The sequence below is a fragment of the Papaver somniferum genome, unplaced genomic scaffold, assembly GCF_003573695.1.
Source record: "Papaver somniferum cultivar HN1 unplaced genomic scaffold, ASM357369v1 unplaced-scaffold_19, whole genome shotgun sequence".
Classification (NCBI taxonomy): Eukaryota; Viridiplantae; Streptophyta; class Magnoliopsida; order Ranunculales; family Papaveraceae; genus Papaver; species Papaver somniferum.
The window spans coordinates 19,568,727-19,587,240 of NW_020628818.1; the positions used below are offsets into that span (position 1 = coordinate 19,568,727).

General features: G+C 35.9%; 1 protein-coding gene and 1 long non-coding RNA gene across 2 annotated transcripts; one reads left to right on the forward strand and one right to left on the reverse strand.

The window, feature by feature from the left end:
• The first annotated feature begins 6,529 nt into the window (after window positions 1-6,529).
• LOC113338282 lies at window positions 6,530-7,119 on the forward strand. The gene is made up of 2 exons (XR_003354713.1): window positions 6,530-6,710; window positions 6,822-7,119. It is a non-coding gene; the product is annotated as an uncharacterized LOC113338282 (long non-coding RNA).
• A 4,682-nt stretch (window positions 7,120-11,801) lies between these two features.
• On the reverse strand, window positions 11,802-13,268 carry LOC113338641 (inositol transporter 4-like). Its single transcript, XM_026584014.1, has 3 exons — window positions 12,882-13,268; window positions 11,986-12,228; window positions 11,802-11,909 (listed from the first exon to the last, which is right to left on the reverse strand). The coding sequence occupies exons 1-3, from the start codon at window positions 13,266-13,268 to the stop codon at window positions 11,802-11,804; spliced, it is 738 nt and encodes a 245-aa protein (XP_026439799.1).
• Window positions 13,269-18,514: the final 5,246 nt, after the last annotated feature.

Consider the following 18,514-nt stretch of genomic DNA (forward strand, 5'->3'; position numbering starts at 1 on the left):
CACTTGGTCAATACAAAACACTTAGTTTTATGAATACAACACTGGATCAAGTTTTTTTGAAAAATGGGTGGCCACCCTTTGTTCGAAAATCAGTCGTATAGGTAATATATATAGATAACGATGTAGTAACCTTCACCTAAATATAGCAGCACCACTAAGCTGGATCGTGAAGACAATGCATTCTATGAGATACAAGGTCAGTCATTGGTCTCATCTCTAGCATTACTGAAAATTCAGGCCATCTTTATTTTCAAAAGTGGTGTTGAGGTGTTGTGGATGTCGAACACAATACTTACTGTAATCCTTAATATGTCATTCACATTAGTCCATGCTTCATGCAACAAAATGTTCATGTTTTCCTAATATTTTACTGCTTCCCCGTGTAACAAACCGTTACCAACTATTCATGACAAAAGCTCATTGCGATGGTGCCTACCCATGTTAATCTCAAGCACTTAAAGCTTATGCAAAGCTTTCTAAGGCTACTGTATATGATGCATCAATGGGAAATAAACTTACTTAAACAAAGAATTATCTCACTGTAATACCATGACTGTAGCATAACCAAAAACTCAATCAACTTTACTGAACCAAATAGAAAACATTTTACTGTACCAGTAATGTCGTAACTTAGCTGAATCTAACTCCCACTGAAAAACAATATCAGATGGACTTAACTAGCTTTTACTAAAGGAAATAATATGAATCTAACTCCCACTGAAAAACAACCTCAAGTGATTCATGAACACACATACGACATAAATACTTGACTCAAGGAAAATGAGAGTAAAACTCCCATTTAAAAATTCTATCAGGAAAAATGAGAGCAAAATTCCACGACGGAAACATGAGGAAAAATTAGTGATACTATGTTTCTGCAATTCTATTCACAAATTTCCTCGACCATCATAATTAATCTAAGACTATCCCAATCTTTAAGATAGAAATTTCAAGTAAGCACATCAACATAATCCACTAGAACTTCAATTTTCAGAAATTTCCTTAATCTCCTTCTACGCTGCTCGTATCTCCAAGTGTGGCCAGAAACAATATTTCAAGAGTAAGAGTGCATGTGCACTATCTAAGTGTACTTCAGTTATAGTCCCATAAGCAAATTTTTCCGTGGAAAATAGTATCTACATCCCAAAGTTTTGGATTACTCCTTAAATTAAATGTGTGATCCAATTACTGCAGATAAGGTCCCTATTATGACTCGTACTGGTTGTTTGGTAACAATCTAATCTAGTGCAGCTCTATAAGTTGTAAGCATAGAATATCAATAGTCTTAGGTCTGCAAACCTCTATATCAACGAAAACATTGTACAGTGTCATCAAGTACAATCATAATCCCTTAATCTTCTAAACTCCAAGTTCAAGAAAGTTAATGGACAACTCTATTACTAAAGTTTACGTACCAAGTAATCTTATGTTTTTTTATTAATCTTTCACATTTATACTAACTGTAATAGGAAATTGTAAATAAAATGGTCTCATCCACAACTGTTAACCGTTATTATAACCGTGGGTCAAACCATTGCAGATATCAAACAACTTTCATTGTATTGTAAAGAGCGAAGGTCAAGGAAATTTGATATTTCCTTGAAAGGGGCGGCCACAGTTTGAATCCTTAAAAATGGCCACAGCTTTCAATTTTTGATGATGATGATGTTATATAGCTTTCAATTTTGATGGATTTATGCTTGTTTTAGTGACATCACTTTCAGCTGACTTACTCAAATTTTAGTCTTTCGTAGAAATTTTTGTTTGTGAATTAAATTGGGAAAGCAGGTTAGATGATTTTGATGAATTTCACCCAACTAGAAATTTGGTTATATAAAGCCTCTACTTTCTGGTGTTCAATCTTTGCATGCGAATTGTGGATGAATTTGAATGTCATGATTTGTTTTGCTAAGATTTAAAAGTCTTCCTAGCCATCCAAGTTTTGGTTTCCATCAATAACAAAGCCTCGTATTGAATTTCTAAACTAGCCTACCAACTATTCGTTAAAATGACAACAAAAGCTTTGAATTTGAAACCCCTATGATAGCCGAAAGTTTGACAGATACCTTATTCCATCAAAAATTATGGTCTGGAAATTCTTTGCATTCTATTAAACTTTAGTTGTACAAGTCTTAGTTTACTTTACTGTATTATACCTGGTGTTTTCTTCATAGTAATCATAAAATTTTACTAAGACATGGAAATGCCATCTTAACTCTCTTGTGTTGCAGCTTGGGGTATTTGTTGCTATGTTGAATTCTAGCTCTGATTGTTGCAAAAATGAAGGAATGGGTACTTTATTAGTTCTTTGTTTCACTTATATTAACGTGTATGTGATTGCCTTGTTAGGCCTTGACTGATTTGGTTAAATTTTCAGATTTCTTGTGAATACGCGTACCAGGTATGCATACACTCCTTCAGAAAAGTGTCCAGGAGATTTTTAGTATGTGTACCATGTATGCATACCCTCCGGTTCACGAAATTCCAGAGTTTTCATGGTACGCGTACCCTGCTGTCTCTGGTATTCGATAAACTTGTTTTGCCCATAACTTCTTCCTCATTTTTTGTTGAGTTCTTTTTGTAATTGAATTCTATTCAAGATGGTTATGGGAAATACTTGATTTGAATGAGTTAAGCTTTTTCTTTGGCCCGTGTCTTGATTTTGAGCATCTTTGCTCCTTTTCGTCGCGCTTCTTCAACTTTTCTTCGACTTGAACACTTGGATACTTGGATTACTTCTCTTCTTAGCTATTTTTATCACTTTCTATCTCCTTTTTGGATGTTTCACCAAATAGATACAAATAAGAGAAAACAAGAGTAATAACAAGAATACGTACAAGAATAATAGCTAAAACAAGTATGGAACGAACACTAAAATCACATGAATTATGCACTTATCATGTATATAATAGCTATTTTTTTAAAAAAAATTCGTTGAATTTACTATAGTAAATAACAAACCAACAATTGGGGATACTCATGATTATATGTGGCCGGATTTTGGCTAAGGGGCTAATAATATATAAAAAAAAAAGCCTAAGAGTTAACATAGCGAAATGATGAATGCAATGCCGACTCTCAAGAATCGGTACCATAGTCGGCATTGTGTACATGATGGAGACAATGCCGCCTATTACAGTGAAAGAACCACCCAAATCTTTAGGTGTCTTTTTTCTAGTAGCTAAAGAACTGCCACAAAATAAACATCTTACTTTCCTCTATTCTGCTCATAATTGATAGAAAAACCCAACTAGTGGTCCACGAAATGAAAAACAAAAGCAAAATCCATGTTAAAATTTCATGATTTTGAGCTAAAGTTATCCACTTTTGTCCCTCTTCACATTATCTACCATGAACATGCAACAGAGTATAAGCACGTTATAATCAAACTAAGATATCTCAGAACAAAAAATTAAACGCATAACAAGATTAGATCTAACACTATTAACGAGCCTACAGATGCAAAAAAAAAAAAAGAATGGGGATACTCGAGGATAATTTATCCATTGCTAAAAATATTTGGATAAGGGGTTCTTCAAATTATTTCATAATATTTTTTTTTTCTTTTTTAGCATACCCTAATCTGTGAGAGTATCCCCGAATATAGGTTCTAAATAAGCTATGAATTTATCATGTCAGGTTTTTATAAAATCTTTAAGATGAATTTATCATCTCTGTCAGACATTAGATAACTCGGCATAACTCCACAAGAGATTTTACCCGAATTTGTAGAACTCTCGGACAATTATTAATTTTCGTGACTCTTTTTAAATCTCTATAAATCTATAGAAGCATTTATTGAGTAAACCCATGTAAAAATTCTCGTCTAATTTATTTATCAAATCGTAAAATAAATATGAAACTTGAAAAATAAGAGAAAAAAAGGGAATATTATACCTGCATATTTATGTACTAATTTCGATGTCTAGTTTCCGCATCGATTCAGATAATAATCATCATATTCCATTTGAAGTTTTCCACACTTGTACTAGTGAAACAATTTTAAGCTTCTCTGATGTGTTGCGACGATGTTGGTTAAAAAAGATGAATAAATTTAGAAGACTAATAATTTCAAGAGATACACGAAAATTGTGTCTTTTCATTTACTACATAAACCATAATAAGAACACGTATAAATAGTTGAATACTAACACATTAAATATCTTAACTACATTGACACTGACACGCATAACTGATTAATAATATCTCAAACATCGCCTTAATTCAAACATTAATAATACCATCATCATCATCTTCAAACATCATCATCATAATGTAATCATTGATTTCTAGTCACCATACTCCATTAGAGCATGGATACTTCATTACCATCAGCATTTGTTTAGTTACAAACATTTTGCATGCTCGAACTTCAATTTTCACGGCATTATCTTTCAGTATGGCCAAATTTCTTATAATGATGGTTTCTTATTATTATCCATGTACCAACAATTATTAGTAACATGATTTTTTCTCTTGCAGATTGGACATGATTGAGAATTGAAATGAAAATCACCTTTGCTACTTCATTTCATGGTTAAGTCTTGACATAAGAGCCCTCTCATCATCTAGTGAACTTCAACCTTCTTCATGTTGAATGATTCCTTTCTCATGAACCAACAATGAACTCATCAGTCATAAGAGATCAATGTATTTCGACTCTTCAATAGAATAAATAACATAATCAAACTTTGATGTCGTAAAACGGAGAATTTCTTAGATTATCACTACATCTTTCATTTTTTTTCTCCATTGATTTCTCATTTTATTTGCAATAGCCATAGTTCTGAAAACATAATCAATAACACTCTCACTTGATTGCATATTCAAATTCTCAAAATCCTTACGAAGTGCTTGCAAAAGTGCACGTTTCACTTTCGTCGTTCCTTCGTACGTCTTCTTCATTGAGTCCAAGATTTGTTTTAATGAATCTTTTAAAAAAATTCTTTCCAAAAATCTTCTATCAACTGCTTAAAATATGTCATTTTCGAATCTTTGAGTTGCAGTTCTTTAAACTTCGTCTTTTGTGCAACCGATAATGCTCGTAACTCCGCTTCCATTGATGGTTCTAAAACTCGTTTTTATATCATATTCCGGTACTCCTTGGATCTTAGAAATTTCTCCATTAACATACTCCAATGGTCGTAATGACCATCAAAACATGGTATTGATGGTTGCACATAGTTCTCTTGTGCCATTCTTTAACTTCTTACGACAATAACAACAAATATGTCGAAGGCACCAAGTTCTAGTACCAAAAGTTGGAAATCAGAGATGATGTTGGGAAATAGAGGATCGACAAATTTAGAAGAAAAAAATAATTTCAAGAGATGAGCACAAACTAGGTCTTTTCATTTATCAAACTATAAACCATGATAAAAAAACACGTATAAATAGTTGAATACAAATACATTAACTGTTTTAACTACATTGAAACTAAAAGCAATACATATTAATAATATCTTAAACACATAGATGGATTGACAACAAACAAACGTTTGAATTATCTCAAACATGATGCTTATTGATTAGCAGTGAAAGGGGGACTTTATGATAAAACACGTGTAAATAGTTGAATACACACACATTAACTGTCTTAACTACACGTATAAAACAGTTAAAGTTTTCCAAAAAAAAATTTTAAAATGAGCCTTTCAAGAGAGAGAAGAGTAGTCACAAGATTCCACTTCCCACGGACTAAGACCTGTCAGTGGTACATATGTATTTTGTACACTAGACGAGTAGCATGAGCGGTCTTCCAATTAACATTTGACAATCAGTGGAGTGGACCAATACTGGAGCGGTCTAGAGACTGGAATGGTCTAGAGATATATTTGATTTCCAAAAAGAATTCAGCCTTGATGTTTCTTATGGCTGATAATGGGTACTAAATATCATATAAGATAATATGTTTTTGGTTTGTCTTATACACATTTTTGGTATCCTCTCCATTTTTGGTATCCTCTCCATTTTTGTCTTATACACATTTTTGAAAATGTTAGTAATGCTAACATTTTCACGCTAGATAATTTATTTTCGTATTTTCACACATGTTGAGACATTTTCAATATATTGGCTTAGTAGTAGGCTATGAAAATTGTAAGAGAAAAAACTATCGAGATTTATCCCGACTAGAATAGAGAATTCGACTGCTCAAGGATCTATCCATTGTAATCTAAGATGGCTTTGTTTTTTTCTGTTGATTTTCCTTTCAGTAGAAATTTGGGTATGTCTATCATCGCTAGAAATTTGGGTATGTCTATTGTCGCTAGAAGTAAAAAAGAAATCAAGAAGAAGAAAATAAATCCATTTAGAGTGCAAATTTCGGCGTCTGACGGGTGGAGGCACTGGAAAGAAACATAGTAATTAAAGAAAAATGCCATGGGAAACTTTTACGATTTTAGTTTATTATTATTATTATACTTTTTTATTTTGGTCTCCTCTATCGTTTTTATAGTGCAGCATAGAATGGTAGATTGGAAGTGAAGATGGAGAAGGGAAGTTGACGCCAAACTACAAATAAACCCAAATTATGCACACCATCAACTTCAAATTTGTTCTTTCATCTTCTTTTAACTTGTTAGTCATCTGACAAATATGGATCCGCCATGGTCGCCTACGCCGCCGCCACCCCCATCCACTCTCGATGCACCGTTTCTTACATCGGCACCACGCCATGAACAATCTTGTTGCGGATTCTTGCCTTTATGGTAAGTTTTGAAGTACTTGTAATTCTTCTTAAATTCCACTTATCAATTACTACTACATAATTAATTTGTAACCTCAACTCTCTATCTAAGAATTTTCTCTAATCTACACAGCTTGTGGTTCTGTTGCTTCTGCGGTATATTTAGAAGTTTCCCGCCGTTGTTTGAACGGCCAGCACCCCCTACTCTTTTTTGAACCAGCTCACCGTACTCCAACTTAGGTTCTGCTTTATTGCTTGGAGTTAGTTTCAGAAAATCCATAAGCCTACTTTAGTGGGGATATACTTTTAGCATGCTCTAAAAGTATCAGAAAATGTATTGTATTGGCTAGTCCATGATGGGAATTGTAAATTCTTCTTTTGTAAAAAAATGAATAATCTGATTTATTTATTTATTTTGGACCATTTCTTGATTTGTGCTAGTTGATCCTTATACTTGCCCAAGGGCGCAAATTTTCTCTACACTGTACGTCTGTACCAATTTTTTCACGTCTACAGTAGTCAATACATCTCCAAACAATTAGTAATCACTTTAGTTTTCTTAATTTTCTAGTAGGTAGTGATTAATAAATACAACCCACGTTAAATACAACCCTTTTAGAAAGTTTTAAAACCTTAATTGACGTGTGTGCATGAAACACACCTTCATCATCTTCTATTTTTAACTTTGTTTTAAGTTTATCCTTGATTTCCAAAACCACCAAACCTGATTCCCTCACCTCAAGTACTCTTAATCATTCTTTTTAAATCAATCAGGGCAGTTCTTAATCTTATGGGCTCAAAAAGTCCGATAATAAGAGATTATATCTGACAACAAGGTTATATAATTGTTTAACTTAGAAGTCTGATACCAAGTGTAATCGTCTATTGGCAAAGTTGAGATAATAAGGATTTTAACAACATTACAAGGATTTTAACAGGAACAAGCTGCCCTCCATAAACACTGCAATAATGAATTCACAACAACTTAGGTTATGGGAGCAAGAAGTAGATAGGGTGGAATAACAACTGAATGAACAACGAAACCAACATCAAAGTCAAGAGTGATCTTGCGAAGCACAAGCCTAAAGGATGCAAATACACTTTTACTGGTGGTTGGGATGTAGATATTCCTCAGAAGCTTATCAATATCAGAGTTGCCTTGGACAACATGACTGAGAATGAGGTAATCCTCGATCAGTACCGAGACGATAGAACTGATAAAATAACCATAAGGAGAAATGACATTGCATTTTACTACGGTCTCATGTTTTACCCCCATGGATTTTCAGTGTACGATCTATATCGGGTAATGCAACAAATCGTAACGTCCGAGAAGAACGCCATCACAGTGATGAATCATTGTTTAAAGTGGTAAAGGATGAGTGCAGTATGTCCCAAATATTTATTGACGTCGTTTACGCTCCACCAACAGAAAATTCTTATTGGGACGATAGACGTAACCATAGGATTGATTTGAGTCTTTCAGACCAGGTTACCAAATTTCATGAAGCTCATGAAAATTACATGTCGTGGTACTCCGGTTTTTCTCTTCCTACTGTGACTGGGGAACAAATTGTTGATCAACCGGCTCGTAAGAAGAAGAACACCGCGAAAGACCCAACAACAATTTTTCCGAATTTTTTGAGTATCGAAGTCTCTCTTATTGTTTTAAGATTTATGAAGATTATTGAGTTTTAATTGATTATATTTTGTTTATCTAAAAATAGAAGGATAATTTAAGACCCCTGTAAAGATGATGTGTTGTGCGAGAGATACAGAAGAGTCTTTGTCAGTTGAACAGCAAGCCAAGCGCATTGACTCTGCTAAGAATGTTGATAATGAAGATGCCGCAGAAATATTCCGCCGAGGTAATGCTGAACTAAAAAGGCCTCGTAGTCATGGAGGTGGAAGTCAAGGAGGCGATGCTGTTAAATGAGGCCAGAGTTATGGTCTTGGTCATGAGTGGATTTCTAGTTTCTCAGTATTTCTTATGGAAAAGTATCTTAAGGTTAATGGTTAAACATATGTTCTTTCATGGATGTTTGGGAAAATATTTCTTTTTTTTTTGTTAGACCAATGTTGGATGTTTCTTTTTTTGTTGGAACAATGTTGGATATATAGATGTTGAATGAATGGTTAGTAATGTTAAGTTTCAACAACTTAGTCGTTAGGGTCTTAATACTTGTATGCTGACGACCTGACCAGGGTCGGTACCCTTTTTTTTCCATACTGACGACCATGGCACCAGAAATTGTGTGTTTACCGGGGTCGGCATGTTAAGAACATAACGACTCTGCATCTTTTTTGACCACTACAGTACCGACTAATATTGATGGATGTGACTATTTCCTGTGTGTAAAATCGTTAATACTCGACATGTAAATTACATTACCACCCAGACGACTACACATTTCTGTGTACAGAATTGGTCTTAGTCGGTATGTTTATAAAATTAAAACCCAAACGACTATATATTAGTCGGCATCCTTGTACATAACTGTCCTGCCGACTAATGTTGATGGATGTGGCCATTTTCCTATGTGCAAATATACTAATAGTCGACGGGTAACAAAAAAACTATCGTGACGATGATAACTAGTCGTCGTTGTAAGGAAAACTAAACCTTGACGCCGAGTTCATAATTCAAATTTTTATAAGTACAATTGCTTTGATTTGCTATCTGAATGGCTATATTTTGGCATCCTATAAATTTACTAGTTCTCTCTATAAAACAACACACACCTATTTACATATACTATTCAAAAATCATTTCATTATCTACTTTTTATAATTATCTCCATACCTCTACATACAAACATGGCATTATTTGATTCAAGTGAAAATTTGGCCATAATCAAAACATGGTACGCCGAAAGTCGAGTTATAGATCTCTCTCCCGTATGGGTAGACACCGAAACATTTTGGACGAAGATATATAACCAATATAGCCGAAACTATGGGTATCCAAAGAGAATAAGTCATCAACAGATTCATCATAGGTACCAAGTTATCCAAAAAGGAATATTTATAGCTATCCAACAAGGGATCTTCAATGTTATCCACTTTAGCTTATTCCCCTCAACAATTTGTAATTATATTTAGAGTTTCTTTCACATAAGCTCGGTTGTTTGATATTCCAATTAAACAACACTAACAAAGTAAGTTTGTGTTGTGTTTTTGTAACACGAAGCCGTAAAAGCGCGTTACTTGGGGGGGGAAAAGAGAAAAGCATTCAAATTTGATGAAAGCTATCATTTCTTAGTATCCAAAATTCTGGAGTATGAATCGCATGAATATTCTTCCGATTCGTCCAATGAGGATTAATAGTTTTAAGACTTATATTAGTATATTTTGTGGGTGGATCTTTATGTAAACCCTCACGAGAATATAACTCGTCCACTAAGATCGCCTAGGGGTTCAAAGGCTTAATGCACGTGCTAAGTGCATCCGTGATGCCCACGAAAGTAGTTAGATTTTATGTTTCAATGAATGAGCTAACCAATATGGACTGAACAAAGTATGAAAATTCTTCGGGGTTTTAACATGCATAGCATGCCGACTAGGCATTTTCGTCATTCTCTAAAATTACAACCCTGACGATAACTTTATAAGCGATAGGTTAAGAAACTAATATCTTGCCAACCAATGGAGCATCTATAACACGTTTCTATGTATGTCAAAACTTATTAGTCGGCATTAGGTTTTATTACTAACATGCTGGCTAATTATGGTTGTTATCTTCTTTGTTTGTCGACCTTACAAGCTTTTCATACTTTCATTTTTGAAAGTGTTGATTTCCACTATAATTTTGCGAATGAAACCGTCAAACATCATTCCAAAACCCCTTTTAAAAGTGTTTGGCTAGTGTGGTTTTATTTTCATTACAAACAACATTACATAATATTTTTTTCTCAAAAATCCCCCACACAATCCATAATTTCAATCCAACTGAAAATGATTTCTTATTTTTAATCCTACTAATTAATCTAGCAATGTTAATTAAGATAAACAGATTTATTAGTGTTAATTAAACAAGGACAATTTAGCTATTTGTGGATATATATGGATAAGGGGATTTGATTTTTACTTCCTAATAATGTTATTTTGTTGTATTAGGTTTACCCCGATTAATCTGAGTAATCATACCCCAACCTCGTGAGGTTTGCATTGGAGTTGTAATATGTGGATGCACATTGACGGGGTCAAATTGAATTCAACATTTTATTTTATTTTTGTTTTGGTTTCTTATTAAATTCATTTTTTTTTTGTTGGTTGTTGCATAGTTATTGGGTCCAATACAAGTGCGACAGAGTATTTGATTCGATTTGATCCTTCAAGTTCATCTTGTTGCATATTTATGGAGCAGAAATTATAAACAGATCGCGAAAAAAAACCAAAAGAAAACCGCCGCTCTCACATTCTCCCAAAGATGGGGCCCTAAAGTGGTCCCCTGCTAGTCTCCTGTCCCCGGGACCCACCCCTCTATGAGGGGCAGTTTTCACTGAGTTTTCTTTTCGCGGTCTGTTAAGAAGGGTTGTTTATGGAAGTCCAAGTACTGTCTTTTTTACTTTTTTATGTCCAGCTCTGTAGCTAAGTCCAAGTCAATGTAGTCAATTTCGGACATCTCGGCCGGAATTGCGGAGGAATTTTCGTTTTCGGATCAACATAAAAAGAAACATAACTTTCCGCCGAGACGAAAAGTACCCGGAAACGAACCGGAATTCCTTCCGAGATGAGGCGGAAACGAACCGGAATTCCGACTGAGACAGGGATAACTCGAATCTTGTTATTAATGTTAACTTTGTACTAAGTCATGTAGAACCCGAATTCTAAAGCGAAATACTATAGATATGAGCTTGTTACCTATACATCCAAACATAAATCCCACTGTTCATAATCTATTTAATCACTGGAAGTACTGTTAATGTAGAATCATGATAAAGCTTTTCTACCATATCGCTGTTCTTTTAAAAAAATTACAAAAAAAAAATGAGTAATTATTATCTCTGCCAAGTTTTCTGGAATTTCTTTAAGAAAAAAATTTGATAAATGAAAAGAAGAAGAAAAGTGAATGATGTCATGGAAATTTGTTGTTTTCTTGCCTGCAAGACTCTCATGGATATGGAAGAGCAGTGACATTGGCATGAAGAGCTTTTTGTACTTGAGGAATGTTTAAGTAATTGGAAATGTAGTTGTCAGAACATGGATTAAAGGTTGCAATCTGTTCAAGTAAGAATAGACTAATTAGAGTTACTGACAATTATATTAATGTACCTGTATTGGAAAGAATTACGTACATGGGGAGTGGTTGAAGAAGAAAAGCACAATGGAGCGTAGATGTCAAAGATGAAGATATCTTCCACTAAATCATCTGCCTCGTCAAGGTATTCCTCACATTTCTCGGTTACAGCATTTGGGGTAGAAAAATTGCAGTTTAGTTGAATTCCTTGATTGACCTCATCAGATATCAAGGCGTGAGTCCAGAAGAAGTCATACATTCCCTTGACACCCGTTTCAAAATCGATCCAAGCATTTCCTATCTAAGCAGACAGTTACATAAAAATTTTAAAGAGCTAATTAAAATTTTAGACAGTGAACTGAAGTTGTACTAGTTTCTCTTTTAAGTAACATTTTAGATATGTTCTTGTTAGGTGTTTTCACTTTTGTTCAAAAAAGATTTCCGGGATTAATTAGTTAAGTCTGAAGTGTTCCCACTTTTGTGTTTTCTTAATGATTACTTGTTCATTTTTTGTTGGATTGATGGTATTTCATTATATCATAACATATGTAGAAATTATATATATAAAAGTTGGAACCGAAATTATACCGAGATTTGGAAACGGAATCTCCCCGAGACAACGTTGTACCAGTGTCTCGCTCGGTACCGAGACAAACCAGAATCCGAGATCGATTACATTGGTCCAAGTACTGTTTTCTTACTTCTTTACTTTTATTGTGTTAAACTCCGAAGAGACTTGCAAATTGTGTATGATAACTTTTTTACCTTCGTTTGTGGGAGATTTTTCGGAATCGGAATAGTCATGGATTCGGTGATTGTGTATTCCAATATATACATAAAACGAAAAAGCAAACTACCGAACTGGACTTCTTATATATATAACCTTGATGACTTCTTCATCCAAGATCAGAAAACTGATAAAGCAAACTATTGAAGACTACATTATAAAAGAACCTTGAGTTCTTTACTGGACTCCTGACCTTCCTTACCGACATTATACTTGATATGCGTTTCTTGTTGTAGCAAGACCTTCTCAACGTCCTCAAGTTGTAATCCTTTGGTCTCTGGTATGTAAAAGTATATGAAGAATCCCACCGCCCATGAAAACAAAGACAGTAAAAAAAGCATATCCGCAACAGAAAAATATTGCCCCAAACTATCCAGAAAGAAATGTCCCACTAATAGTTTCGCCATCCAGTAAACCACACTTCCCATTATCACACAGATGAATCTATACTTAACTGGATATATTTCCGAGTGTATGATCCAAGGAACTGTTCCTACACCCAACGAATACGAGATCATGTACGTTGCAAGAGCAGCTAATGCCAATAGTCCCATACTTGATGCCCTTTCTTCGTCAACATTGTACTAAAAAAGTCGATTGTCATCTACCACACCGATGTTCGAAAAAGGAAGTTTCAGGCCTCCGGCATAATTGATCCCAATATGAAACAAACAAGATAACAACCCAAGAGACATTATGATTCCGGATATACTAATAAGAAGAAGTCTTCCCCTCCCAAATCGATCAACTAAAGTGGTACAGATCAAAGTACCAACTAGAACAAGAGAAGTCAGGATGAGAGGAATTTCCAAAGAGGACGTTATATTCATTATATGCTGTGAATTGCCAATCTCTCTTTTCCTACTATAACGGTCAATAGTCAAGTGAAATACGGTGTAGCTGTAATGCATGATCATGTTCAAACCCACAAATTGTTGAGCCACAAAAAGACCGTAACCAGCAATGATTCTTCTAGAAGGAACCATACCAAGGAACAGAAAATGGATAGCAATTCACATTCTAAAGTTCTTTTTCTTGTTGTCCTTTATCTTCTTCCGCTTCTTCCATTAATGATAATTCCGTGGACTTTACTTCACTGGAAACTTCATCAGAAGAACGTAAGAAAATTAGTGCTTCCTTCGCTTTCTCAGTGTGACCCTGACGATGAACATCAAGAGAACAAAAGAATACATTAAACTCGATCTCATCGGATACATACTCACACATTAAGTAATGCAATTTATAAATAAACACTACACAATGAAGATTATTGTAGTTAACACCTACGATATGCTATCTGTTAGCGATATATCTGTAGTCTACTAGGTTTCCCAGTTTACTAGTTCTTTCCTAGTTTTAGTCTTACGTAAATATAGTCATATTCCTAGAATATCTCTATTTGTTGTAACTTCTTAGTTAATTCCTATGTAATCTAATTCACTATATATATCAATAAGAATAAACAAAATATTCACAGTTGTGAATTCATTAAACTCTGTCTCCTAAAATCTAATATGGTATCTTCGTGCTAGGTATTTCTCTCCAAACAAAAAAAAAAAAAAAAAAACGAGTTTTTCTTTCCAGCAACAAGTTCTCTTCACAACTGCGGTGAAATTTCTTCTCCAGGGCTAAGACTCTCCCGGCATCAGCTGTAATCCAAGCCAATCTTGCTTCCATAACAGCAATTGATTTTCTCTCTTCATCGCTTCCAATGGGTGATATCTCTGATCCAACTGTAAACATCAACAGCACAAACACTGGTATTGTTGATTCTAACCCTCACCTTCATCCTTCTAGCCCTTACTATGTTCATCCGGCAGACAATCCTACTACTATTCTCTATCAACCAGTTCTCACAAGTGAAAACTATGCCACTTGGGTTCGTGGTTTCCGTAAGGCTTTGAGTGCCAAGGCCAAACTAGGCTACATCGATGGCACAATTGTTAAGCCAGACATTCCAGCTGATATACCGTACTGGCAACGCTGTGATGATCTTGTTGGCAGTTGGGTTTGTAATTCCTGTGAACCAGAAATTGGTCGTAGTGTAATGTCCTTCGACACTGCTCATGAGATGTGGATGGACTTGAAGAGTCGTTTTGCTCAGTCCAATGCCACAAAATTATATACAATCAAGCAATCGATTTCCACCTTGAAACAGGAGCATCATTCGGTTGCTCAATACTACACCCAACTCAAAACTCTTTGGGATCAATTGGATTCTTTTCGGCCTCCAACACCATGTATTTGCCATGCTGGTAAGTCTATTATTGAACACCATAATCAAGATCGTGCTATGGAGTTTTTACAGGGGCTTCAAGATCGATTCTCTGCCTTGCGAAGCCAACTCCTAGTCACTGAACCATTTCCATCGGCTGCTAAGTTGTACAACCTCGTACGCCAAGAAGAAGAGCAACAAGGAATAAATTCCGCTGCTGTTCCACTAATTGAATCGGCTGCTTTGAATGCTTCTCACACAGACGCAAGACCACAGCGTCATTCCTCGCACTTCCGTCCAGTCCCTGGGAATCCATCCTATGGCAACAAACGACCTCGACCCTTTTGTGATCACTGTAATCGACATGGTCACACACGCCAGGTCTGTTGGAAGCTTCACGGATATCCAACTGGCTCTTCCACCGCTGCTGCCCACAACTCTCACGTTGCTGCTGCTGTCCACACTGCTGCTCCCAATGCTCTAGCCTCCGTTGCTGTACCTGCTGCTCCAATGGCCCCATCGATCACTCCTGAGCAGTACGCTCAGCTGCTTCACCTCCTGCACCCGAACAGCAACAGTGCTGTGTCTTCTACAGCAGCAACCTGTGCAGGTATGGTCTCTACTGCCCTGTTGCCTTCCTTCCCATATGTATTTACTTGTTCTTTGTCTACCTGGATTGTCGACAGTGGTGCTACGCACCATATATGCTCTTCTATATCATCTTTCACCACTTATGAGGTGGTTGCTAAACCAATTGAAGTACAATTGCCAGATGGATCGTTTACCTCTGTGAGCCATATTGGAACTATTGATTTATCCCCAGCAATCAAATTAATTGATGTTCTTCATGTTCCCAGTTTTAAATTCAATCTCATATCGGTTAGTCAACTAACCAAAACAACCAAGTGTTGTATTAAATTTTCTCATGACTCATGTGTCTTCCAGGACCTTCAAACTAACAAGGAGATTGGATGGAGTAGGCGCATTGCGGGCCTATATCATTTTAGCTTACGTCCTTCTGTTTTCTCTTTTATTGCAAATAAGAAGCCAATGGATATATGGCATTGCCGATTAGGCCATCCCAGCGAGGATTGTTTTCGTTTCTTATCTCGTACTTTTGATTGCATTGATTCTAAAAATACTCACTCTTGTATTGTGTATCCCTTGTCTAAACAAACAAGGTTACCATTTAATAAAAGTAGTTCTACATCTTCTTATGCTTTCCAGCTAATTCATGCTGATATTTGGGGGCCATTTTCCGTAGCATCTTCTACGGGTGCCAGATATTTTCTCACTTTAGTTGATGATTACACTCGATGCACTTGGGTTTATCTTATGGTTGTAAAATCCGAGACTCTCACATGTCTACAAAATTTTTTCCAATTTGGAATCCGACAATATGGACACAAGATTGCTACCATAACTTCTGGAAATCATACTAAATTCATTCCTCAACTTCAAACTTTTCGTTCGGATAATGGTTCTGAATTTAAATCTAAAACACTACAATCTTGGTTTCATCAGAATGGTATTTTGCATCAAACAAGTTGTGTCTACACGCCCCAACAAAATGGCATTGTCGAACGTAAACATAGACATCTTCTCAATGTAGCTCGTGCCTTACGTTTTCAGTCTAATGTTCCTTTGAATTTTTGGGGTGAATGCATATTAACTGCGGCATATTTAATCAACAAAATGCCAACCCCAGTTTTATCACATAAATCTCCTCATGAAATGTTATTATCCACCTTACCGTCTTATTCTCATTTACGGATTTTTGGTTGTCTTTGTTTTGGACGCAACCCACGTCCATCTCACAAATTTGACGCTCGTGCTAGATCGGGCATTTTTGTTGGCTATCCTTATAATCAGAAAGGCTATAAAATATATGACCTTGAATCCAAGACAATTTACACATCCAGAGATGTTGTATTTCATGAAACTATTTTTCCATTTCATGATATCAGTTCTCTTCCGCAATCAACTATCACTCCCCATGATCGCGACTCTGATATTGCTTTCTATGACTCCATTTTACTTCCACATGGAGATAACTCTACACAAAAATCTGTTATTTCACCGCCGTCACCTGTCCCAATGGCACAGGATTCTTCTATAAATCCTCGGCCTATCTTCACTAATGCCGAGATGACATCCTCTCGTTTGCAAACTGGAAATAATTCTTCTGACCTTTCCCCTGCTACGGATATATCATCATCACGGCCAATTCGCACAAAGTCCGCTCCTTCGTACTTGAAGGATTATCACTGCACTATTCCAAAATGCAATTCCACTTCAGTTTATCCAATGACTGAATATTTGTCATTTGATAAATTTTCTCCTACTCATAAAGCTTTCCTCACTAATGTAATTCTTACGGAGGAACCCAAAACATACTCACAGGCCAAGCTATGCCCTAAATGGAGAGCAGCTATGGCGAAAGAAATTCTTGCTCTACAAGCCAATGACACTTGGATTCAGGTTGATCTTCCACCGGGTAAAGTGGCAATAGGCTGTAAATGGGTGTTTAAAATTAAATTTAATGCAGATGGTTCAATAGAACGATATAAAGCTCGCTTAGTGGCAAAAGGATATACCCAACAAGAAGGAATTGATTTTTATGATACTTTTGCTCCTGTTGCTAAACTCGTCACAATGCGTGTGCTATTATCCATTGCTGCCATTCGAGGCTGGTCTCTCCATCAACTTGATGTCAATAATGCGTTTCTCCAAGGAGATCTTGATGAAGAAATTTACATGAAATTACCACCTGGTTTAGGTTCTGAGGGCCACTCCAAAGTTCTTCGATTAAAAAAATCTTTATATGGGCTGAAGCAAGCTTCTAGGCAATGGTTTGCCAAATTTTCTTCGGTGTTACTTGCTGAAGGTTTTCAAAAATCATTATGTGATAATTCCCTTTTCACATATCATAAAGGCAACACATCCATTTTTGTCCTTATTTATGTAGATGATATAGTTATCACTGGTACTGATAATATTTTCATCACTTCTCTCAAATCAAGACTTGCGTCCTATTTCTCAATCAAAGATTTAGGAAAATTACAATACTTCTTGGGCATAGAAGTTTCTCGTTCTTCCAAAGGAATTTTCCTCTGTCAAAGGAAGTACATTCTGGATATCCTAAAGGATTCTGGACTCACTGGATCGCGCACCTCTTCGTTCCCTATGGATGCGCACCTGAAATTGACATCCGAGGCTGGTACACCTTTGCCAGATCCTAGTATTTATCGGCGCTTAATTGGTCGTCTATTATATCTTACAGTCACACGACCGGATATCACTTATGCAGTGAATTATTTAAGTCAATTTATGCAACGTCCCCATTCTTCTCATCTGGATGCTGCTAATCATGTTTTACGATACCTTAAAGGTACTATTGGTCATGGAATTTTTTTGGCCTCTTCCACTCCTTTGATACTCAAAGGATATACCGACTCTGATTGGGCAGGATGTCCAATGACCCGACGATCCACTACTGGCTATCTTGTTACTATAGGTAACAGCCCAGTTTCCTGGAAATCTAAAAAGCAACCAACTGTTGCTCGTTCCTCTGCTGAGGCTGAA